Source organism: Anser brachyrhynchus (assembly GCF_964034855.1).
Source record: "Anser brachyrhynchus genome assembly, chromosome: Z".
NCBI classification, from domain to species: Eukaryota; Metazoa; Chordata; class Aves; order Anseriformes; family Anatidae; genus Anser; species Anser brachyrhynchus.
In genome coordinates this window covers 58,608,683-58,634,770 of record NC_137697.1, presented here as the reverse complement: position 1 = coordinate 58,634,770, position 26,088 = coordinate 58,608,683, and the positions used below count along the sequence as shown (strand labels likewise).

General features: G+C 37.9%; 1 protein-coding gene across 1 annotated transcript in view; it reads right to left on the bottom strand.

The window, feature by feature from the left end:
* Positions 1-23,982, bottom strand: part of YTHDC2 (YTH N6-methyladenosine RNA binding protein C2) — a 32,050-nt gene extending 8,068 nt beyond the window's left edge. Inside the window, exons 1-23 of the mRNA XM_080572652.1 lie at positions 23,727-23,982; positions 23,545-23,635; positions 20,525-20,721; positions 18,560-18,759; positions 17,785-17,951; positions 16,291-16,393; positions 14,915-15,071; positions 13,305-13,412; positions 12,107-12,255; positions 10,103-10,238; positions 9,623-9,749; positions 8,528-8,593; positions 7,425-7,603; positions 7,152-7,248; positions 6,978-7,065; positions 6,811-6,891; positions 5,834-5,916; positions 4,670-4,775; positions 4,431-4,550; positions 3,850-4,122; positions 3,243-3,369; positions 2,526-2,731; positions 1,786-1,981 (exon numbers count right to left, since the gene is read on the bottom strand). Coding sequence (XP_080428778.1) covers positions 1,786-1,981; positions 2,526-2,731; positions 3,243-3,369; positions 3,850-4,122; positions 4,431-4,550; positions 4,670-4,775; positions 5,834-5,916; positions 6,811-6,891; positions 6,978-7,065; positions 7,152-7,248; positions 7,425-7,603; positions 8,528-8,593; positions 9,623-9,749; positions 10,103-10,238; positions 12,107-12,255; positions 13,305-13,412; positions 14,915-15,071; positions 16,291-16,393; positions 17,785-17,951; positions 18,560-18,759; positions 20,525-20,721; positions 23,545-23,635; positions 23,727-23,898 — 3,229 coding nt within the window. The 5' untranslated portion in view covers positions 23,899-23,982. The remainder of the gene's footprint in view (positions 1-1,785; positions 1,982-2,525; positions 2,732-3,242; positions 3,370-3,849; positions 4,123-4,430; positions 4,551-4,669; positions 4,776-5,833; positions 5,917-6,810; positions 6,892-6,977; positions 7,066-7,151; positions 7,249-7,424; positions 7,604-8,527; positions 8,594-9,622; positions 9,750-10,102; positions 10,239-12,106; positions 12,256-13,304; positions 13,413-14,914; positions 15,072-16,290; positions 16,394-17,784; positions 17,952-18,559; positions 18,760-20,524; positions 20,722-23,544; positions 23,636-23,726) is intronic.
* Positions 23,983-26,088: the final 2,106 nt, after the last annotated feature.

The following is a 26,088-nucleotide window of genomic DNA, read 5'->3' as shown; positions in this document are numbered from 1 at the left end:
TGAAGTTCTAAATTATTCTCAAAATTTGACACCTATCTTCAAACTAAGTACTTGCACATCAAAGTGCCCTCGGTGGAAATTACAGCCTTTCCCAACACCTCATACAAGTTCTTTCCAGTCAAAAAATGCTTAATATCACCGTAAAGGTAAGTCTCATGTTGGTCCTGCCTTCAGAGTGACCAGACTGACTTCTGCTATTGGGCTTGCCACCTAGACTTTAAGTACTGGGGGGAGGGGGGGGGGGGGGGGGGGGCGGGCAGGAAGAGGGGAGCAAAGAGCAAAGGAACTGCTAGCAACTCCTACAATCTAGGTAGAACTACTACAGACGTAGTTCAGAGCAGCTTTTCAATCACTTTTAAAGCTTGTTATAAACTTGATTTAGGGAAAAAGTAGGGTATACTAAATGAGAATCTCTGTATGGTTGTTGTCCATTATCCTAGTGTTTACAAAGAGGTTAATTCCATACCATACCAGGTCTACAGTCACCCAGTTACTGTCGTAACAAAGCCTATCCTGATTGGGGTGTTCATGCCTCAAGGAGACAGTAGTCATTCTGACATACCCTCAGTGTTTCTTCTAAATTTATTTCAGAGATTTTTTGGCAGATTCTCAAGTTATATGCTACAGAATCTACACTTCTTTCTAGTTTCAAGAACTGCAAAACTGAAAGTAGTTTAGAATTAATTATAAATTCTGTTATTACAAATTAGTTAAAACAGCAGCATAATCTTATTCATCAAGTTGTAAGTCAGAAGGGATTTCCTCAACTTTAAAGTCATTTTAGTCCAGACAACATTCAGTGGTATAGCCTCATTTAAGTTCTAATATTTAAAGGTTTGTGACAATCTTCTACAAATCTAGTGCTCTACTTCTCATAACACAATAGGCTGCTGAAGTGCTCTTAGATTAGTATAAAACACAAGTAATTATTCAAATACTTTCTAGGACTTCAACAATTCTTTTGCTCACAACCCCTTTTTCTGGTTAACTAATTTTAGACACATGAAAGCAAACCTGGTTCTGTCCAGTAAGGACACAGGTATTTTGTATGGTATGTTTTCACAAACAGACAAAACAGTAAGAGGAGAAGGGGACCTCTCTTATTCTTCAACTGCCTTATGCCAGGGAAGCCTGAAACTTCTGCCTTAATGCTTAGACAGTATCCAAATCACCCAGGTATGGCTCACATTACAAATATGGGGAAAAAGGAAACAATACTTGATAAAGTAATTTTTCAGGAATGATGGCTGTTGATGGAACGTAGGTGTAACATGGAACTGCAGTTTCCCTAAAGTGATCAATTAACAACTGCTAAGAAAACCAACTGTTTACTGAGAATAGGTCTTACTGTAGATTAAGAATGTAGATCACAATCCCTGTGACAAATTTCATAATCCTTACATATAGCAGAACATTAGAATACAAGGCCAGGGATGGTGATCATTTCTGACAGTACACTGAAGAATGAAGTTCCTTATCTTCTATTTTTCATTACTCATTATACCAATAGTAAAAAGTTACATTTAATGGAATCAAAATGTAGCACTTCATAAGTGTTTTTTTTTTCTTTTTTTAGAAGAACGTTAATTTAGAAAATTTCTTTTACGTAATTGAGCCATTACTTACAGAGCCAGTAAACTATTCTGGAACAGCTATAGGAACCATAGCTCTGTAGCTTAAAGAATTAGCCAATACATGTACTAAATACCCTTGTGAAGTGAGTCTTCCATATCACATTCTAATACGTATTAAATTGAAACATTCCAGATCTGAAATCCAATATACCTCGAAGGGATGAAGGCTCCTGCAAAGCATTACGTGGTAACCTAGCTGGTCCACAGAAGAGTGCCACAGTGACAGGTGTTACAACTGAACAACATCTGATATTTGCTATCCTGTGAGCTCTTGTCATTTCATCATATATAAGCCAGTCTGTGGGGAGTGCCTGAACAGCTGCAGCTTGCCCATTCGCTGGTGGAACCTGCACAGAAGCAATCAAGACTAGGCTGTTTTACCCTCTCTTTGTAACTGAAATAGATTTTAACGTTTCTCCTTTTATAGATATATATATGTAAAAACACAGACAGATACACACACACAAAATTCAATTTTACTTAGAAAACATCCTACCAACTTTGAAGCCAAATATTTTGCTTCAAGCATCTAAAAATCCAAGTTTCAGAGCAGAACTGCTTGCTACTATGAGCAGAGATTACTGTATTTAACACGAGTTCATAACTAGGGCTTCAGTCTTTTTTTTTTTTTTTACCATATTGTCTTGTTCCACCTAGAAGGATTATTCCTTCTGAATTAATTTTGGGTGAAATATTGTAAAACTAAACCAACTCTAATTCTTTGTTTCATCAACCAGCAGGAAAAATATTTCCTAAAACTGTAGTGTCTAATAACTTGCACACGCATGCTACTTTTAAAGTACAACTATGAAAGGACATTTCTAAAACTTCCATAAATTTGGTAGAATATCTTTGAATCTGTACTTGACAAAAGAGTGTAAGAGATTTTACCTTTTTATACTGAGTCTGGCTAAGAACAGAGGTAGGATGAAAACGCACTTTCTTCTCTTTTGGTCCTGTCAAAACCAGGCTTTCCCTGTCCGCATGTACTAGATTGGGATACATCCCAGCTACCAAGGCAGCTTTAACTACAGCCCAGTTTTCAGAGTTAGTGTTAACATCTCTGATATCAGCTCCTCCTCGGGCTCTGACAAAACCTGAACGAGGAAGAAGACAGATGTAGTACACTGGATTGCATTTAACATTCATAGTTTTGTTTCTCACTATACATTTGCTGCATTTTTCACACTGCCAGCCTTAACAGCACCAAGAAGAAACTATTCGACCAAAATCCTACTTGATAAGGTGCTTTGTACTAACGCAAAAAGCAATTAGTTCTTAAAGCACAGAAACATCTAATACAGAAATAAATTAACATAACATAAAAAAATCAAGGAAACATCTCTCTCATATGAAAGTCATATTTCATATGAAAGCCAGCAGAATGTAGAACTACAAGGGTACTTTCAGTAAGATTAGCATCTGATTCTATTTTCCAGCAACACCTCCTCTCTTTGTTATCTCCACCATGACCAGAAGGGATGTGCACTGGTCTATTTCAAATTAGTAAAGGAATATGACACCTGTGAATGTTATTCTTGTTATAATCCATATACACTTACACTATTTTGGATTCAGATGGTGCATTAAAAAAATTGAGCTACTTACCTGAAGCTCTAAGCTGACCAAGCAGTTGTGTTCTCATTCCTATGATGATTTCCATGGTGGCTTGAGAAAGAAAGTTCTTTTCACAGAAGGCTCTCTCCCAGCCATCACTCCGTGCCTTCTGCCATGCCTGTAAAGAGTATTTTTACATTTGCCTTTAGATTTGATTAGCTAAAAACCAAATAAATGCACTTTTCAAGTACAGTAACATTTACATAGAAAAACAAAGACAAAACAATTCTCAAACTGAAATGCATCGAATCAGATTTTTTTTTCTAGCTAACTACTAAATTATCTTTACCCAATTCTCTAAATTAACTTAATGTATCTCCAAGTTATTTTATATCCTGTTACAATAACTTGAAGTCTCATTTTGTTAGAACAATTAGAATTTAGACAGATTAAAAAATATAACTGAAAAAAAAAAGCTGAAAATGTTTCTTCACAAAGTTATTAGTGAGTTTAATACACAGGAAAGCCACTAGGCAAAAAAAAAAGTTTATCATCTACCGACTTAATCTATCATTCTACATCCAACTTTATAGGCACATCATTTACTTCAGTACATGATCTACTGTGATTAGTATTCTTTCTGAAGAAGAAATAATACCTGGAAAGCCCTGAGCAATGCCATATGGTCACTAAATGTTCCCGCAGTTAAACGTTTTCTGCACAGCATGGCTGCACGCTTCTGAGAGGCCAGTGTAGGTAGGACAAAAGGGTCTCGATATGCAAGAGTACAAGCAATAGTAAGAATGGGATCCAGGCACTTCAAAACAACAGCACACAACACCATTTTACCAAGGTGTGGCTCTACTGGTAATTCAGCGAGATGATAACCAAGTTCAGTGAGGTCTTCCCAAGTATCCATGGCATCTATTGTCTGTTTGGAAAAAAAAAAGAGAGGGGGAAAGGGGAAGCAGACAAAATTAATTTCTGATAAAAGCAGAAAGAAGGTACATACAGGACATTAACTGGACTTGTTCTGAATACTAAGAATACAAGTCAAACTCCATGTAAATTTTGAGATGAAATTTTTAAGCATTCTTTTCCTTCAATATTAAAACATCATCCACACAAACAAGAAGAAAACAAACAAAACCACAGTAAACATGAAACTCATAGGATATACTGCCACACCACAAACATAGAAACAAAAACAATTCCATCTAAATCTATACTTCTGCTGACCTTAAGCATTTGCACAGCATTTCTCACAATTAAAGCCGGTGGAGGATCAGGAGCTTTCATAAGAAAGTCAACAACTGGACAATTAATTGGAGCCAGCAGTTTTGTGTGTAAACAAAGCTCCTACAAGTTAGAAACATAAAAAAGATAAAATTTAGATTGTATGAAAACAACTCTTGGAATTGGTAGTATAGTTTGATAACACATTTTTTTAAAGTTATAATTTATAACTGAACAAGCACCTGAAGTGGCATTCGTAGAAGTTCTGGAGTCTGAAATTCCAACATATTCTGAAATCTGAGCCTGCTGAAGAGACGGAAGCAGACTCCAGGCCGACAGCGCCCAGCCCTTGAAAATAAAATATGGGAAGTTGTTAATAATTACATCTTTAAAAAAAAAAAAAAAATCACACACATACATAAACAACACAAACTTAGAATAGGAATTGTCTGTAGAAGCAGATCTAATAAAAAGATAATTCTGTTAATCCTAATTCTCACATATGAAGTAAGAGTCTTTCAGAACGTAGACGGTTTTCACTATGGAAATTTGTTACTATAATTTTATGCCAAACATTGAAAGACTTGGAGACACAAAAACAAGGCCCAAACAAAGTGATGAGTGTTTGTGTTTATTTATTTGTTTTTGTTGTGTTGTTATTGGTTGGTTGGTTGTGTTTTTTTTTTTTACTAACCTAAGATCAATCCAAATATTACTGTTTTTGCTATAAAGAATATAAGAAACTTCATTTCTTCCTCTCAAATCTCCTCACAACCCCCAAGGAGCTGGAAGTTTTTCCAGGAGTAAAAGGTAGAACCAAGACCAAACTACTTAAAAATGAGGGGACAAAGAAAGCAAATGCTTACATGCACACTAAGATTCCTGAAAGTTAATGCCAATATTATAGCAGCAAACACTGGTTGCTACAAAACACTTAGCCTTCACCCAGTGTCGACAAGAATGACAGAGCCCTGTAAAGTCACAAATAGTTTGGAAAAAGTAAGAAATCACTGTTCAATGTCTCTTCTAATATAGGGATGAAGGGGCATCAAGCAAAAACGGGTAGGCCCCTTTGCCCAGAGGTAATATAGGTTAAGTTGTGAAATACCTAACAGGGTACAGTGGGTGCTGGTAGTGAACAGTTTCATGGGGGAAGAAGTAAAAACAAGCCTACTGTAAGCTCTGGGAGCTAAGTCACATTTTTCTAGGACTTGGGGAAATTACTCCAAGGAACTACATGCTGACCCTTACTTTTCTTCAGAGACTTACTGGCCATAGTCAAACTTTATACTGGACTAACCTAGTAATGTTACCCAGCATGGCTCCTCTTAGATTGTGTACTTTATCCTTACCATACAGGATGGTGGATGTTTGCATGATAAAAACCTGCATGAAGCATTTATTACCTGCCTTTTCTCTGGATGGCACTAGCTTTTGAAATCCACACAGTTTTTAGCATTGTAACACAACTCAGTGCATCAAAAGATTTCTACAAAAGAAAAGGAAAATAAAATCAAGATCTAACAGAGTACATGAAATAAAAATTATTATTGATTTCAATCATCAATAGAAGATCTATAAAAAATAATACTAAGTACCAACATTTTTGGCATAAAGTCATGTTCTAAAGGACTTAGTTGGAAGTGAAGTTATGCTACCTCGTTTGCAGTATCTTTGCACTACGCAGTTTTCTAAATCAGAAGTTTTCTACTCAATAGTGTTAATCAGTAAGTGATATGAGTTGTGTTTTGCAGTATCACGAAGTAAAAATACTTTATTATATGCAATAAAGTTTTACTCTTTCCCTCACTTGGAAATTATGTCCCACTATTCCTCCATTTGGTGCAGAAATACAAAACAACTGTAGTACCATGAAAACTTGATAAATTTGGTGTGTATATCTCCCATGAAATCCAATTTGATTTTCTACATCATACAATAAGTCTTGAACTGCCTCATTACTGTAAGTTCTCATGTTTCTCACAGAAGTAATTAGTGAGGGGTCATTCAGCGTATCAAAGTGTCTGAAAACTCTGCACTGGATTAGAACTGGTCTAGATAGAATAACATGAAAGAGGGAAATCCCAGTGTTGTTTAACTCTCAGGAAGATGGGGTTCTAAGCTGATAGACTTTCTTTAAAATCAAACAGAAGTGCTAAGTTATTTTCATATACAGTAGCCTGCAGTAACTTTTCCAGGGTTTTTAAACAGCTGTTTACAGTACTTGTCATAAAGAAAAAGGATGCCAGAACTTCACAGTGAGTTTTATTACTTGACATATACTAGCTCTCAAAAATTAATTTCTCCAAAATTTATGGTATATTAGTATTTTAAAATAATCTTAAAAATTTTACTTCCCAAAGAAAGTTTAAGTCAATCATACCTCTTTCATCTTGCCTGAGTCAATAACAAATACAACATCATTAACTGTGATGCTGGTTTCTGCAATATTAGTAGAAAGAATCTGCAAGTAAAAAAAGACTATAGTAACTGTAAAAGTAAAGACTACATAGATCAATATAATATGTGAAGAAGTCATCTGATACTTGCTATTTTGCGAATACCAGAAGGTGGACTTCTAAGCACTTTCTTCTGATCCAAAGTCTGCATATTTGAATGAAGCATGAAAACTTGATATCTAATGAATGACAAGGAGTACTTTTTAAGGATCTTTAAAAGAAACAATAAAAACCTCAATACAACCATTGAAATAAAAGGTTTTACCTGTGAGCATTGTCAGCAAATCTCTTGTCATCAAAAAGAATACAGTCCCTCAAGCTAACTATCTCATCATATCCAGGAAGAAATATTAAAATTGCTCCTACAAAAAGAGTTGATTTATAGAGTTAAACAACAAATTCACTTCAAATATACAAAAATACACTTCAGTAACATGCATACAACTACCCAGAAGGTTTTTGGTATTACTGAAAAAGAGCACTAATAATCAGAAGCTGAATCCACAGCAGTTATATAGGACTGTGTATATATACCTACCGCTATCAGAACTATGACAGATATTATAAAGTAAGTGCATAATCAGGTCCAGATCCACCTTTTCATCATCAAAACTGTGATGATAAGCTTTCAACAATTCTCTGTCCTCTGCTCCAAGGTCATTACCACTTGATTGAACGAGGGAACTTTCATCCAGATTTCCGAATTCCACTGATGCACTAAAACATACAAATATAGGCCAGGGCCAATGTTGTTTACTTCAAGTTTGCATTCAGCCATCAACTCAAATTTAGATCTAGACTAAGATGACTACCTGTGTCCAATGTTTAAGTTTAATGTGCAAAAGAACAGCATGTCCACAATACTATTACTGTTGACTGACTTACGTGCTAACCCTGCAGAGCATGCAACTCTAATTTTTAGCATTAGAGTTACTGTACTTCATTGAAACATGACCATAAGCAAACCGGAGAGAACTGGAGGTTACCTAGTGTGTTTTTTGTGCTAAAGGGAAAACATTTAGAAGAACGTGTCTTCCAAAAACTTCCCTACCATGAAATTTAAGCAATAACTACATTAAGAAACTACACAAAGACAAATTATAACAATATAGGTCTACAGAACTGTAACTATTTCCTGTGAGTTAAACATCAAACAGTTCTTTAATGTACTGGCCTACATGTTACCTGCATACAATGTTTCTTTAAACATGGGTATATCATGTATCAATAATGCACAGAAAAAAAAAGATGCCATTTGCACCATTTTCATTTAAGATGCTTATTTTGAAAACATGGTATAGAATCAGTACTTCCTCCATATTTATGTAAGTTATTATAAACACATCAAGACTAGGTACTGACATTCCTGTTGTGTTATAAAATGACAATAAAGGCTAATGATATAAAAGAGTTCCTATACCACTAGAACTATATTTACCCCAGGAGTTGTGCAAACAATCACTAAAAAAAGTTTCTATTCAGCATCATAAACAACATCTTTTCAGAATGCTTCTACTCTCAAACAAATCCCTCTAGGCCAAATGTTAGAGTACACAAAACTGTTCTGATTAAAAGGTGGCAAAACTCAAACATCCCTGTACCAAGTTAAACAACTGTTTTTGCAAAGTAGTTATAGCTTACCTGTAGGATTCCAACAGGTCAACAACCTCCGTCTGCCCAAAATGCTTAGCCCAGTCCAAAGCCATCCTTAAAGAGTTGCATAATGGTCTTTATTATTTTCTCTTCACGAGATACATGAGTAGCACCTTATGTGAGAAGACAACTGACACGCTGCACTGCACTGTTCTATCATTTCTGCATTACCATTTAAGCAGTGTCATTACTGCTGGATTAGCAACTTGTAAAAACATGTATAATAAATAGTTTCACAATTTTTATATAGCTGCAATTCTTTACCAAGTAAAATGGTATCTCTACACAGAAGTACCTGCAAATGGAAAGGAGTAGGAAGAATGGTTTGTGCTTTTTGAAGAAGCGTGACAAGTGTGCACAGCTAAACTATGCCTTTTTATAGCAGCTTTTTACCTGGTCCTTTAAATAATTCTGAGAAGTCATACCCCAGGTGTTTTTCTCCAAAATGTGTAAAACTACTGGGCTCTGATACCTTGTGGAAGTCATCCTCCTCACATTCTGTTTTCCTTTCAAACTGCATTCCTTCCCAAGTTCTTCAAAGATCAGCCCCCTGGAAACCCTATTCTTATCCTTCTACACTACAGTGATTTACAGTAGTTCCCAGTTATCTGAAGATAGATTTATAGTCACCAAAATCTAATTTTTTATTTATTTTTTAAGAGATTAACAGGGATTTTCCTACCCAACAGAACTTACTTGCAACTGTAACACTGCAAAGATCTTTGCACCTGCAGGATAATTTTTTTTTAATCCAGTATAGTTTACTCTCTTATAATTTGAACCGCCAAATATTTTGGGTCTAATTCAATCAACCAAGTGAGGAAAGATTCCTAACTTTTCCTAACAGTAGGTTAAATCAGGTTCCTTGAAAGCAGTAATATAGTACATCCTGCATTCAAGACCATTTAATTGAGAATTTAATTTAGAATTTACAGAAAACAATGTAATGGAACAGAAATTAGAAATTCTTCAGACTGTCAAAACCCATTACCACTTACAATATTCTGATAAATTAGTAAATTAAGAGTTCTGTTATGTTTTCTAAGTTGTTGGTTTTTTTTCAGTTTATCTGTTTGTTTTTACCAGCCATTGGATGATTTGCAGTGGATACTTGCTCCCATACTGATCAGTTGTTCTACTTGACTCAGGAAGCCTCTCCCTGAAGCAATCATTAGTGCAGTTGCACTGGTTTCACTGTGCCTATAATCAACTGAGAAGTACAAAAATTAACAAAAAATTACACAGTTTTCTTCTAAGCAAAGTATGAATATGAGTCAAAATCCAGCCCAACAAGAATGTATTTCTTCACTTCATCCTATCAGTCAATTCATGTAAATTTAGAATGTTTCTGAAACAGCAAAAACATATACATCAATACTTCAAAACGAGTACGATAACAAATAAGTACACAACTGATTAACTCTGCTAGGCATTTATTTTTTTTTGAATCAGCATCAGAATTCAAAAAAAACATTTGAGCATTGAGGTAACAAAATCACAGAAAATCAAGTCATTTCATGGTTGTTTTTTTCTTGTGAAACAAAATAATCAGAAGCAACTTACCACTAATGTTTTCAGTTAAAATGAGATGGAACACCTGAGCAAAGGAATCAATATCTTTATGCAACCAGATGTCAGAAAGACAAGAATCCATTTCCTTTATTAGCCAAGGTTCAAGACAATTTGCATCTTTTTCAGTCTGAAGAAAAAAAAACAATTAAAATCATGAATCTCTTTGAAAAGTTCTTTTGTCTTTATACTCATATATGAATTGCTAAGTATTCTATCAGTTTTTTGAGAAACAACACGAAATATAGCATTCAGTGATCAGTAGAAGTATTTGAAGTATCACATGCAAGTACTGAAAACACTCTATCCACTCAATCTAAAAAAATACGTAAAATCATCATAATGATAAGCATACTTGGGCTATATTCTATAATAGTTCATCCTAATAAAAAGAAAAAATGTGTAACATTAATATCCTTCTAGAATCTCTGCAGGAATAATATCACGGAATGGTGTGGGTTGGAATGGACCTTAAAGACCATCCAGTTCCAGCCCCTCTGCCACAGGCAGAGAACCTCTCAGTAGACCATGTTGCCCAAAGCCCCATCCAGCCTGGCCTTGAACACCTCCAGGGATGGGGCATCCACAGCTTCTCTGGGGAACCTGTGCCAGGGCATCACCACCCTCAGAGTGAGGCATTTCCTTCCTGCTAACATCCAATCTACATCTACTCTCTTTTAGTTTAAAGCTGTGACTACTTGTCCTGCCACTACACTTCCTGACACAGAGTCCCTTCCCAGCTTTCCTGTAGGCCCCCTTTAGGTACTGGAAGGCCGCTATAAGGAACCCCTTAAGCCTTCACTAAGATAAAGAATCCCAACTGCACCATCATGTTTTCATAAGAGAGGTGCTCTAGTCTTTGGATCATTCTCATGGCCCTCTCTGGACTTTTCTAACACATCCATTTCCTTCTGGGTGCCCCAGAGCTGAACACAGTGCTCCAGGTGGAGTTTCACAAGAGCAGAGCAGAGAGGTAGAATCACCTCCCTTGCCCTGCTGGCCATGCTGCTTTTGATGTACCCCAGGGGTACAGTTGGCTTCCTGGGCTGCAAGTGCACATTGCCAGCTCATGTTGAGCTTCTCATCCACCAGCACCCCCAGGTCCTTCTCCTCAGGGCTGTTCTCAATCCATTCTCTACCCAGCCTGTATTCATGTTTGGAATTGCCCCAGCTCAGATGCAGGACCTTGCACTTGGCCTTGTTGAATTTCATGAGGTTCGCACAGGCCCTCGTAAGCCTGTCCAGATGGCACTGAACAGTATCCCTTCCCTCCAGTGTCAACTGCACCACACAGCATAGTGTCATCAGCAAACTTTCTACTCAATCCCACTGTCCATGTCACCAACAAAGATGTTAAATAATACTTGTTCCTAATTCACTGACGGGTCCATCCATCAGATCCATGTCTCTCCATTTCAGAGACAAGGATGCAGTGTGGGACAGTATCCAATGCTTTGCACAAACCCAGGTAGATGACATCACTTACTCCTCCCCTTATTCACTAATGCTGCAACCCCATTGTAGGACACCAGATTTGCCAGGCAACCTCTGCCCTTAGGGAAGCCATGCTGGCTGTAAACAATCACCTTTGTTTTCCATGTCCCATAATAGTTTCCAGTAGGATCTACTCCATGATCTTGCCAGGTACAACAGTGAGACTGACTGGCCTGCAGCTTCCCAGGCCTTCCTGCTTTCCCTTTTTAAAAGTAGGAGTTACGTTTCCCCTTTTCAAGTTACTGGGAACTCTACCAGACCGCCATGACTTTTCAAAGAATAATGTCTTAGCAATTTCATCTGCCAGTTTCCTCATGACCCCTGTATGCATCATATCAGGTCCCATGGACTTGTGCACACTCAGGTTCCTTAGATGGTTTCAGACACAATCTTCTCCTACAGTGAATGGTACTTGATTCTCCCACTACCTTTATAAACCAGTTTTTAAATGGATAACTATATTACAAATTTAAAACATCTCTTCCAACAAAAGGAAAAACTTACCTGTTGATTAAATACTGTGTCACCCCCATCATCCATCATATTATACTCTTCAGATAGATTTGGAACAGATCTTCGTCTCTGAGATTCTGGCTTGCTACTATTTTCTTGAGCAGAATACCACTCAGTAAGAGTACTTTGCTGTTTTTCTTCTAGAAGGTGTAAGATATTTCCAAAAGAGGTTTTACAATCACTTTAATCATCCATTGGTTTTGGTTATAAAATAGTTACATCATGTCAAAGTTTTACCTATTGCATTCTCTTTTATTCAGTTGAGAATGCTGGTACCAGTTCAAGATAAATTCTGTGATTAAGGGCACCCAAAGTGTACTATTATAAATCTCTGCTCTAAGAATAAGGTAAAAAAAATCATTTGGGTGTTACTGGTAAGTCATCAGTATTCCAACTCAAATGCATTCAAAGGAGTTCTCTAGGGAACTATTTTCTACACAATTAAGTCCAGATTTTTCTCCAGAACAGAAGAACCAGAGGAAAGTGAAATAGCTCCTACATGTAACAACTACTTTTTGCATACAAATAGAAGAAATAGTAAAGGACATCACTCTTAAGCGAACTTTGCTATCCATTGGAATTGAAGCTGAGCAACACAATAAATACACAGTTCCAATTGTATGTTACAGATTCGTTTTTTCAGTTTTTGTTTTGTTTTTGTTTTTTTCTAAAGACACTGGAATCATTAAGTTGTTAGGAAACCTTTTCTCAAAAAAATATATCTACTTAATCAATTTTAAGACAATTATATTAAGTTCAAGTAAGATAAGGTCTCTGGGTTAATATTTATTAAATGTACCCATGCCTGAAGAAAGCAGTGAAAATCTGAACCACTTCTCTGGAAGATATAATTGCAGTCATTAAAGAGTGCGGGACTTTTTTAATTTGTACCCAAAAAAATCAACATACTGTCTTTTGCTTCTGTATTCTACATGCAATTCTATATCATAATATTTAGGAAAAATAAAACATCTAAAAACTGAAAGCCAGAAGTATACAACTATTGAAAGGAAGTTAGATTTTTTTTTTTAATCAGTAACAAACTGATTTAAAGATAGTAATTGTTATTTAATCATGCCTTACTTAATATTCCAGTTTTGGAACTTTAACACATCGAATCATCCTATTTAATAGTTGAAACACTCAATGAGCCTCATTGCCCACCCTCACAATTAAGATGTATACCAACCTCGCTGTTTCTCCTTTCTGTACTTTACCATCTCTTTGTTTGTATATCCAGTGCTTCGTAAAATGTCCTCTAAAAACATCTCTTTAACTTCAAAAGGCCTTCCTTGTACTGAAAATACAGATAATTCATAAAGTATTAAGTACTTTCTAGTTCCATTGACAATCTTAATCAAACAAGTGTTTTTGTAAATGTAAAAAGTCAATTAAAAATTAGAAGGGCCTGGTTTAAGGAATTATTACTTTCCTTGACAAATTCTGTAAGACTACCTTCACCAGGATTTTGCTTTCTTAAGATTACTGAGCCACAAAACAAAACAAGATTTAAAATGAGAATGTCAGCTGGGTACATTGTTTTTCATTAACCTCTTCGATGCTATCAAAGCATTAAGGAAAGATATATGCATTTGACAGTTTACTCATTGCAATTTTATCAAATCGAGAAAAAGAAAATAACCTTTTTCCGTTTAGTGTTAAAGAATTCACTGTGTAAGACTGCCATCTGAATTACAAACATAGCAGTAATGTAGCTTTGGTGCAAGATCCCACAAGAAGGTTGTCATTTTGTATTGAAATGTGTTTTTTTTCCCCAAGAAATACGAGACGTACTTCTTCCCTCAATTTCTTTAATCACTTCCGCCTTTTTTTTGCTAAGTTGTAACAAGTGAGATATTCCAAATGGTCTTTATCTCCTAATAATCTACCCTGATTTCTTTTTCAATTTCACCATTTTCTAGACCATTCTAACAGACAATAAAGGATCCTTTTTCAAAGGAAAACATTCTCTAGATTTTAATTTCTGTTCCCTTAGCAGACATTTGCCATAGCCAAGTTTCAATTACCCAAAACTTCTCTCTTCTTCAGAAAGAACCAGCTTGAACTTATTTTTAAAAGCTGTCAGGGAGAAGGCCTCTCACACTGCTCACAAACTGCGTATACAACAGGAATCCACAGCCACAAAGTACTGGTAGCTGTGGTCAAGGTTTTATAGTCTATATCACCGAAAGAGGGTCAAATCTTTTTTTTATTACGTTAACAGATACATTATCTGAACAACTGCCCTCTTCTTTTAAATTCTCAAAAATGCAAAAAGCAAAGTATCTTAAATTGTGATTAGCCTGTGAAGACTAGTAGTATGTAGTCAAAGTATAACCACTGAGGTAAACTAAAGAGAGGTATCTATTTTCTGCATAAATGTATTGATATAAATTAACAGGAAGCTGCAAGAAGAGTAAAGTGGAAAACCACACAACATAATGGAGGTTTCTTCCAAAAAACATTTCAATGATAGTGAAATCACATGTAATTTCTAGATTCCTGCCTCCAGGAAGTTGTACCCTGGAAGTCAGTACATTAAGAACTTCTCCTTTGCTTGAACTGAACATGACAATAGGGCACTCCTGCACTTACCATACTCCCTGTGATAAAATACTTCATTCTGAAATAGCTGCACACAGTTTAAAAAAAGGGCAAAATGAAATAAAAGGACAAACATTGTTCTAACTCTCACTCAGTGTTCATGTTCCCTTGCTCAGAATGCTTTGCTATGGTTTAGTAAGACCTATAAATTCTAGGCAGGTATACTCAAATTTCAGAGTTTACAAAAATACTTACTGTGTATTACGGGGCAACTTCCAAAATACCTAATAAAGAGATTTGCATCGAGAGCAGCACTGGAAATGATTAGTTTTAAATTACTCTGTTTCTGCAACACATCTCTCAGTTTTATTAACAAGAAGTCACTGAATCTATCCCTCTCATGCACTTCATCCTAAAACAAAAGAAAAAGAAACCAACAGAAAAACACCACAGATCTAAGATTATAACCTTTCACAAATATGAACTTCTTAAATGAAAATATATCATTCATTTGTACATTAAGGATACATTAAAATATAGTATTCTAAATAGTTTATCTAAGGATTTTTTAAAAAAGTATCCAGAAGTCAAAAACTTTTCCAAAGTTTCACAACAGTATCAGAGCAGATTGTGCTGTTAATGCATAAGCCACAGACAGCTTGATTTCAGAAGCTGAAGTGAACTTCTGAAACTCTTCTATTTGAATGAATTCCAAGATACTGACAAGAACCACTGAGAGTTTATTAAAATAAGACGTAGGAACACTTCCGAATTTATGAGCATTGGAAGAAATATATGATACCACACAACCAGAAAAATTAAGATTGTTTAAGTCATGTAGAAAGCTTAACATGAATTAAGGTATACAGCTGATTAAAGTAATTTTGTCAGTTTTTCTTCCTATTTTCTTCCACATTATTTATCTTCCAAATTATTAATGAATTCTTCCACATTATTAATTTATCAAGCAGGAACCCAAACACAACATTTTTAAGCTGAAGTCAAAATTATATAAAACATTCTCATACTTTCATTAAACAGGCAAGTACGTAAAATTATTTTTATTTTTTCCTGTTTTCAGAAATAGAGAAAAATCTTGCAAGATGATTAAATATGCTGGTTCACTGAGTTCTAAATCTCCATAATGGAAATAATCACAGTCAAAAAAACACTTCGGTAATTTGCTGAAAGTTATACTACTCCTTATTTTGAAAACATTTGTACTAACAAACAGACTACAGAAATAACTACTGCAATAAGTAGTATATAATACAAGAAATTCTAACAGAATCATAATGAATCATATCCACATAAGCCTAAAGGCTTTTCTGCTTTCTGACAGAGGAAGTTAGGAAAAAAATTGAGCTCTGTACTCCACAACTGCTTCATCATACCTTAATTAATCATTGGCATGAACTTACAATAAGATACTTTTACCAAAAAAAATATATATATACACACATGTTAAAATAGGCTCAGTTAACTAGAAAAAAAAGTCATGTTAATCGTCATGTTAATTCAGATTCTGCCCAAACAAAAACACTTCATATACTAGGATTAAGAAAACTAGGATCTCATCTTCAATTATCAATGCATGTTGTTCCATCTCACATGAAAAACAGGATTCTTACCACAATAACATGCGTCACTGTTGATAGAGTACTGTCTCCTGTCATTAGTGTGCGAAGTAGTATGCCATTAGTGCAAAATGTTAACAGTGTCTTTGGAGAAACCCTATTGAACAGTTCATAAAGATACGTCAGTCTTTTACACCATTTAAATGCATGTTATCTTTTTATTACTGGAAATTAAAGTATTGAACAGCTACTCACCAGAAGTGGAATTAGACTACAGTCTTCTCACAAAAGAACTCATAGTTTAAAACTATGCCTATTCCCAGAGAGCGCCTACAGAATGTTGGTGCTTATATTCCAAAACTTCAGACAGTGGATTCATTAGCAAAGTGAGATTCACATTTAAATAAATATAGGAATGAATGAAAAAATCTTGAGAACCTCTCTGTTGTCTAGTTTAGTGGAAAATTCAGTGCGGATAGCTTCGCAAAAACAAGTTCCAATTTTTCATCATACTTGTACTGAACTATTTGCATTTGACTATACCTGACTGAATCAGATGAAATTCTTTCAAATGAATCAATTTTTCTCTTAAAGAGTTTCAAGATCTGTAAAAGCTACTGTTCTAGTACCCGTGACAGAGTTAGCTGTACAAGTAAGACAGCAGTTGCCACTGCTTTCTCCAGTACTGCCAGCTTAAGTTCTGAAAAATTCCCCGCTATCATACTTTAGAGTTCTTTTTTTGACAGCATATGAACTTACTACTCATCATATACTTTCTAAGTTTGGAAATCATCCTGCTCTTCAAAAATCCTCCTACATCATACTAATTTCAAGGATTCAATATTCCAAAATGGATTCCTCTCCAGCAGCCTCTTCTAGAAATCATCATTGCTATCTAATACTTCATAAAATTAAAACTATAAAACACCTGTGTTGCCATAAACAGCCCCCTTTTTACCCAACATTGGAAATAATGCCCCCTCTCTCTTTTGTCCTTTCTTTTGAGAATCCTATATATTCTTTTTAAGAAACATTTTCCACACTGCTTCCAATAGTTCTTTAGGTCCATCTTTGAGAATAAATAACGATCAGCTTCATCATTAATATTTTGTTATTTTACTTTCCCTTTTTAAATCCCCTATAAACTGTCATTATAAAGCCCTCCTTAATGCGCACTGGCCCTCCTACCTACCATTAAAGCTTGCAAAACTTTGGACCTACACACATTAAAAGACAAAATGTGGGGAGAAAAAGGAGAGGAAAATGTAGACTTGATCTGAAAATAATAAAAGAAGTTTCCTTCTCCCCCCAGAAATCAAGTGAATGCACCTGCAAAACACGTAAGAAAACCTACTACGTGGAACTGCAGACTACAGGAGGAAAACCATCTTTTGTAAATACTCCATTGCCTGAAATAGCACATCCTACCTACATTTTATACACTTGGCTGTTTACTAGGTTGTATCCCCAATATACTATAGCTTCAATGTACACAAGATTCAAGATACCAACACAGGATCAATTGCCTCAAAGAAATACTGTTAGTACCTGCTTTCTAATCGGATCTGATAACCAACAGTCTGGCCAATCTTTTCTCTTCTTTCTGCCGCCACTCGTTCAGCCACAGCAATAGCTGCCAAACGCCTTGGCTGAGTGCAAAATATACGACAGGGAATTCCATTTTTGTAACAGTCATCAAGAAGGAACTGTGGAATCTAAAAGAAGTGTTTTCAAGTTACTTGTTAGCTTGATGAAGTTACAGGGTGTTTTTAACTGCACTGAACAAACTTAACTGCATCTCAGTACTAGAGACGCTGCAAGAGCATTCACAACAGAATTACTATGTGAAATGTACTTGGAACGTCAGAAAGACAGGAAAAAATTATTAGCTTAGAAATGTAATCTGCTTCACAAAAAAAAAGCTGAACCTTCTGTCACACTTCAGAGAAATCTATAAAAAATACCTGTAAACAACCTTTCTTTTTATCATAACAATATTCTACTCTTGATACTAAAACCAGAACTAGCTGTAGAAGAAAAAGAACTAAACAAAATAATAGCTCCATTCTTACCAATTATTTAAGTTATTTTAATGAAAACTAGTAACTATCAGAAAATTACGTAGACCCATTTACGCTTTTAATACGTACCTGCTGACTTAGTATTTCAAAAGCACAGAAGTGAATTTAAACAAAGACTTTACTATATAGGAAAACAAAAGCCTGAAAAGTCAAATAAAGAAATCCCTTACTACTTACATGTTATAAAAATTGTGTTAGTTTTGTAAAAACACTTTATTTTTAAGAGAAATAAATATACATACTTGAGTAGTTTTTCCTGATCCAGTCTCTCCCAAAATTAGAACAACTGTATTTTCCTTGATTATTTTGACAATTTCCTCCTGTTTTTCAAAAACTGGTAGTGACTGCCTGAAAGAATCAAACTCTGACTCCCCTCTTTTCACCGGAACCTGAGGAATACCACTGTTAAGCCGTCCACTTGTCTTGTTGACTTCTTTGTTTTCTGTGAAGAGAATTTAACAGGTTAGATATGTATACCAATAAACATATACCAAAGAAGGTCATTAAAATATTGTTCATTTCTGTATGATGGTGAAGCATTCCTGACCTGGTATGCATCCCTACAGATAAAGCAATGAACCCATCATGTATTTATAAGAAATGCATATAGTTGTGTATTCTGTTATGGTGCTTGAAATAAATGTTGTTCAAAGGAGTTACTACTTCCACAAATGTTTTAAACAAAAGCAGACTTTTCCGGTAGTTTACTCAAAGTCAAAAAATGTCGTGAAGAACAAAAAGAAATAGAAACTAAACTTGAGAAAAACAACCTGGTGTATCTGCTTATCCCTTTTATCATGTTTACGCATTCACACCTCCACGGTTTGCCTAGAAATATTCACTGTATAGTTAAATAAAGAGAAATAAGCTATTGCAAACTGAAAAATATTACTTCATAGAATGGCCTGGGTTGAAAAGGGCCTTAAAGATCATCTAGCTTCAACCCCCCCTGCTCTGGGCAGGGTTGCCAACCACTACAGCAGCCTGCCCAGAGCCACATCCAGCCTGGCCTTGAAAAATTACTTCTGAGAAGAAGTAACTCGGCAGTGATTCATATCCAATCTTTCATTCTGCCTGGTCTTCTATTACCTCCTATCAGTAAGTTCTATATAACTTGATGTTCTAGTCTGCAAGAATGATCTTAAGTAACAGAAGTCAACTACACTGTATCTAGAACCCTAGACCCAAATATAACATTACCATGTATTAGAAAGAAATGCATAAGTATTCAGAGAAGCGGCATACATTCAGAAGTAATTACTTCAAATTCAGCATTGTAAATGCTGTTCTAAAATCCTTTTTTTTTCTTCCAGAAGAATGAAAAGCTTGCTGTAAATTCAATGGCATGTACTAAACATGTTTAACAGATTACATTACAAGAAGCATTGTCTTACCAAGACAGACATAGGCTAACAGATTACAGTCAAAAACTGTAGAACTAAAATATCATTTAAAGAAAACTTGAAAAGAAACCACTTGGAGCATGAACCATCATAAATCTGAAATACCCACTGAAATAGGCTATTTTCCTATTCTACCCATATTGGTAGAAGTGCACCATACCTTTGCACATCTTTGTGCACAGAAATATAATGAAACTCTTGCATACAATTGTTAAAGCAATAACCTTATTCAATGGATTATTTTTTTTTAATAAAAAAAGCATTTTATCAGAAGCATGTCTTCCAGTGGACTCTCTGATATTCTGGTAATCAAAAAGTCTGGACAGTAAGCTCTTTGGAAACATGTTTACTGCTAGAAGACAAGACAAAATTAAACTTGTGTTATCAAGAACAGGAATTTCTATGAGCAGAACAACCTCATTTTCTCACAGGCTATTCTTACACAGTGGACTTCGTAGCATTTCTCTCTTCAGTTCCACTTCGCAGAACTTGTAAGAATTTGGTTTGAAGTGGCTAAAAGATTCAAAATTAACTCTGCACAAGGGAAACATCAGAATGTGCATGGCACGATTGCCCCAGTAATACTTCCTCATGAAACCAGTCTGAAGCCAAGCGGTATTAAGAACTGAAGATCAAGACAATTAACTCCTTCATCTAGAGAGAGGTCTCTCCATTGGGATGCAAGAGGAGATTGAAATCAATGTGGTTTTGTGTGGCTGGGTTGTGGTGTTGTGTTCATGTGGGTTTTTTTCCTCCCCTAAGCAATACTGATGCACAAGTCCACGTCAGATACATTGTACTTACCAGCTTCCACAGTAAATGCATTTCCTCGCTCAGTCTTTGGCAGAAGTTCTGTTCGTTCTTTATTTGTGACAGGAAATCTCTGAATCAATCTCTGAATGGCATGTTTTGTTGTTGGACTCAAACAACAAGTCATTACTGCATGAGATACTTCTGATCCATCTTTCTTCCTTACAGTCAGGTATCGACTTGGTCCTTTTCTGAGAAAGGGAAAAAAATATGAATAAGTAACTTACCTACCTCTACGCTATGGTATTTCACTGTAATTCTTTCAAGATAGCTGTAAGATTAGTTTCAAATAAAAGGTTATAATTAGAAATTTCCAAATAGCGTCCTTTGCCACATAACACACATTATGAGTGTAAGAGAAACATCCTCAGCATCCAACACCAAAGCCTCCCACTGTTACCATAAGGTAATAGTGCAGAGACACTGCAGGCTTTGGATGCCTATGCCCAAGCACATTACAATTAGGTCTCCATAATGTAATCCTGTTCTGCTACATTTTTTTTTTTTTTAAAGTTGATCGCTACATTTGATTCCCAAAAGATAGTGAATTCCCCCAATTATCGTATCAATCGATACTGAGAGGTATTACACAAAAATGATTTCTAGATAGAAAAGAGACTTAGAAGTTAAAAGTTAACAAATAGAAGTAACAGAAAAGCAAGCAGAAAAACAGCAGCTGGGAGAGAGGGGTGAGAACCAGCCATGCAGCCCCCAAGGCCTGTGCAGAGGAGGGCAGGAGGTGCTCCAGGCACTCAGCAGCAGTTCCCCTGCCTGTGGAGAGGCCCCTGGTGGAGCAGGCTGTCCCCCTGCAGCCCACGGGTCCCACACGGAGCAGATCTCCACGCTGCAGCCCCCCCCATGGAGGAGCCCCTGGTGGAGCAGGTGGATGTGGCCTCGAGGAGGCTGCGGCCTGTGGAGGACCCCCTGCAGGAGCAGGTTTCCAGCAAGAACTGCACATGGGTGCACATGATGCACCCATGCTGGAGAAGTCTGTTCCTGAAGGACTGCACCCCCGGTATGAAAGAACTGCAGCCCATGAGAAGCCCACGTTGTAGCAGTTCATCAAGGATTTGTACAGCATGGGAGGGACCCCACACTGGGAAAGGAGAAGAGCGTGAGGAGGAAGGAGCAGCAGAGATGAAAAGTCATGGACTGACCACAGCCCCCACTCCTCATCCTCCTGCACTCAGAGAGAGCAGGAGGAAGGAGGAGCATGGCAGGGAAAGGATTTTTAGTTTTAGTTCTCACTGCCTTACTCTGTTATTAATTGACAATAAATCATCTTCCCCAAGTTGAGTTGATTTTACCTGTGACAATAATCAGTGAGTGATCTCCCTATCCTTATCTCAACCCACAAATCTTTTCATTGTATTTTCTACCCCTTCCCAGTGAGGTGGGGAAGTGAGAGAGAGGTATAGTGGGAACCTGGCTGCTATCTAAGGTCAACCCACCACAACTGTCCACAGGAAAACATAGTTGCTATGAAAAGTTATAATACAGTTTCTTTAAGTATTCAATATGTACTTCCTTAATGTAAAGAAAAAAGATAAGGACACACAACATTGACTTGTGGTTCCCAAGAAACAGTTTCCCTTATTTATCCACTCTGTGCCACAGGCACAGTAATGAATATTAATATTAAAATTATAGTCTATCTAGAAATTCAGTGATGGAAGTCAATCACAATCAAGCTTTTAAAGACAGATAACTTCAAAAGTTATTGCAAGTGTCATTACTGAGCTAATCTGGAGACACCAAGCCTAAGAACACTTGAATTTATTTTAAAAGGAGATTTATGCTTCCATAATGTGCAATGTATTATTATAGTCAAAAAAAAAAAAAGTTGTGCCTGTTTAAGGGAATATTCTTTTTTTTTTCCCCCATCTGATTAAATTTCAACTATTTTCCAAGTTTCAAGTCACCCTGCAGGCTCCAGAAAAACCTGCAAACAGCATACCGTACTTGGGAGTCACTCAGAAACACTTAGGAAGCTCCGCAAGGAATTCAAGCAGGGTTTACCAGTTACTGTTCAGAATAGGTACCGTATAACCCAAGTGTCTTCCTTCTGACTGTTTCAGCACTTGTGCTAAAGCTTTCTAACACTTCACATTCCCAAAATATGATGCAAAGATACACAAGTTCAGCCAAATTTATTGGCTCGGGTATCTGCAGCAAAAATCAGCTGCGCTACCCCAAGACCAGAACCAATGTACAGCAGTGTAACTTCACCTGAAAACCATTCAAGCAATTGAGTAAGCTCTCCTGAAATCAAGCTACTCACTCAAAACAAGCTGAACTGAATAGCACCCATTGAAATGTGGCAGGTAAGCACAATTCTGAGAATTAGCACGCTACACTCCTTTAGCAAGAATCACGAAGTACCATCAGAAATGAGTAACAGCAAATACTGCTGCAGTTTTACAACAGTCTACACACACACCCACACACAAGTTATATGTGGTATTCTACCTCTCTGGGTTTGTCCTTTAACTTTCCCTTTTCTGTTTCTTTTTCACCTTAACCCACCTAGGAATCAGATTCTCAGCTTTTATGCAAGCTTATCAGGTCAATAAACACGGATTTCCTCTTCAAAAGATCAGAGGAGAATAAAAGGGGGAAAAAATTGTGAATACCTGTGTACGAATTCTGTTCTCTTGCACTTCTTAGAAGCGCTCTTCTGGCAATACTGTTGTATGCTGCATTTTACCTGTAGAGCTATCAGATTCCGTGCAAACCTCTTGGGCACACAGTAAGGCAGGTAACACAGCACTCATCCTGGTGAGAAGTCTTTTTAGGGACGCGTAAAATCGATGTAGCAGTAAAAGGATAACCTACCGAGCATGCCACGGGTTTTGTTAACTTAGACCTAAAGCGTAGTGTGAAGGTATTTATTTCGTTTCGGACTCTCTGCCCCTAGTTTACGCCGTGTAACAAGGCAGGGTCCGCGGGATCCCAGGGGTCGCTCGACGGCGATCCGCAAACCAACGCGCCCGCGGGCGGCAGACCCGGCTTACCCTTTACTCTTCGATATCAAACCAAGGGACTGACACAGCCGGTGCACAAAGGCCCGCTCGGTGGTAGTGAGGGAAGAAGGAAACTCCATTTCTAAGACAAAAAAAAAAAAAAAAAAAAAAAGTGAGAAGACGGCGGGCAGGCGGCGCTCCGGCCGTCGTCCCCCCCGGTCCCCTCTCCGCACCCTTCTCGTCCCCGTAGCGGAACCGCTCGAGGGCCATGCTCACGGCGATCTCCACCTCCTCGTCGACGCGGATATCCTTCAGCGCCCGGCCGCGACCGCGGCCCGCCGAGCCCCCCTGCGCGCCGCCGGGCTGACGGGTGAAGACGCTGGCGCCGCCGCCGGGCCGCGACATGGCTGCCAGCACCGCGGGGCGACAGGCAGATGCAGCCGAGCGGGGACGGCACCGGGCACGGGCACGGGGCGGGCGGGGGCAGCGTCGTGACGGCAGCGCGCGGGGCGGTTCGGGGCGGGGCGGCCGCCAGCTCCTCCCGCCGAGGCGCGGGCGATGGCGACGGTTAACGGCCGCTGGCCGTGCGCGTGCCCGTGGTGCCGTCGCTGGGGGAGGGAGGGGTGGCGGGAGGGAGCGACCTCGGCGGCTGTGACTGTCGTGTGGAATGGGGGCGATGGGTGGTGAAACCCGCCGTGCTGGACGGGCAGGGAGGGCAAAAGTGCTGTTTGTTGGTGTCTTACGTACAGTTACTGAGGTGGTGGGTGCACAGAATTGATCATCTATCTGTCTTCTAAATATTGTAGCAAGGCAGGTATTAAACAAGCTCACAAGGTTAACTACCACTAACTGCGCTCTATGCACCACAGTCCTTCCCTCTCACACTTTGAGGGCCCATCTGGATGCACAGCGGGAGGCACAGAAGGAGGGTTGAGAGCCATTGGGGCTGCTGCAGCTGCAGGAAGGTCCCTCTGGAATGTAATGACTTCTCCGTCTCTCTCACAGTGAATTGCTCCGCTGCTGGAAATCAAATTCAGGCTGCCGGCTTTCCCACAGGCTACAAGAGACAGACGTCAGGCTGTGGCTGAGGACACACTGCAGCAGATGAGTTGCAAAGTTTCGAGGAAAGCTCTGTTCATACAATAGAATCACAGAATCATTAAGGTTGGAAAAGACCTCCAAGATCATCTGGTCCAACCATCACCCTACCACCAATATCACCCACTAAACCATGTCCTTAAGCAAATGCATAGCACAACTGCTCTGTAACATACAGTCCGTTATACACCTGTTTAAATGTGTGTGTGGAAGAAGAAGGATCAGAAGGTGTACTCTAACACCAGGAGAGGTATGTGGCCTGCCAACGTGCAGTGGCAGAGGATACACAGTTTATCCCATAACTACATTTAACTTACTACACAGGTGATATAGTGTTGATGTTGCTGGTGAACACTTAGTTAATAAAAGTACAAATAGTCATAATAAATACAAAATCATATTGTAAAATGAAGAAAAATGTTTTGTTTTGCTTTTCATTAGGCTGCTGAAGTGTATGTCCTTGTAATAGTGTACAGTTGGCAGTGACCAAAAAAAGAAGCACTGATATCCATCCAGCCATAAATTATGTAATTTAGCTGAGTGACATTAAATATAAATGGGTAAGATCATCACAGTCCTTAGTCTCTTCACCATAAAGTACTACTTGCTCTAGATTTTGTAAAATGTAAATAATTTTTCAAGATGGAACTCCAAGGGAAGTTGTTTTGTCCTTTCACTGTATGGGAAATTTGTCAGTTCTTTATATATTCTTTAGATCGGTGCATAACCCCTTGGGGGAAACAATCATCCATTTGACCCTACACAGAGGCTAAGAAGAAAAAAAAAAAGCTTTTAGACATGGCACATGATTCACTTCTTAGGGCTGCTACTTTGTAGTCATCATTTAGTCAGGAGAATACTTGGACCCAGAGCAAACTATTCCCCAAGTGTGAACTTAAGTGGACAACTAGGTCAACAGATAGCAAATAAACACTGTAGAGTGTAGGTGCCTGAAAGATCTCTCTTAAAGAGGGCTCTACCAAAGCTGTATACAAAGCTCACTTCAGCATAATTCTGCTCTGAGAAGTGGCATGGAACAGAAGTTTTGCTTTAAGATTGCTATTTAAATGTTCTTAGTTTTTTAATCCCACTTCCTTGCTATACTTCTTCAGCCAAAGTACCTGCTGCTACTTCCTTATAACTGTCTCTGTGACATTCAGTACTGTAATACTTGAGCACATCACATTTATTATTAAAAATGAAGCTATGTACCTTAGGAAGATAAGATACCATGTCTCAGTATCAGCAGTAACGTTTGCGTGCTGGGTCCCACTGGGATGGAGCTCGCAGTCCCACAGCAGCCCACGCAGCGCTGTGCCCTGCACCTGTGGCCCCAGACACCAGCTGTGTTTTGTCTGTGGCAGGGTGGCACTGGCACAGCACCAGGGCTGGCCCCCTAGAGCCAGCAGGATGCGGTGGGCAGCCAGAGGGGGGGATGCACCAGGGCAGCTGACCCAAACCAGCCAAAGGGACATTTGGGGAAGGGGTTCTTGTTAG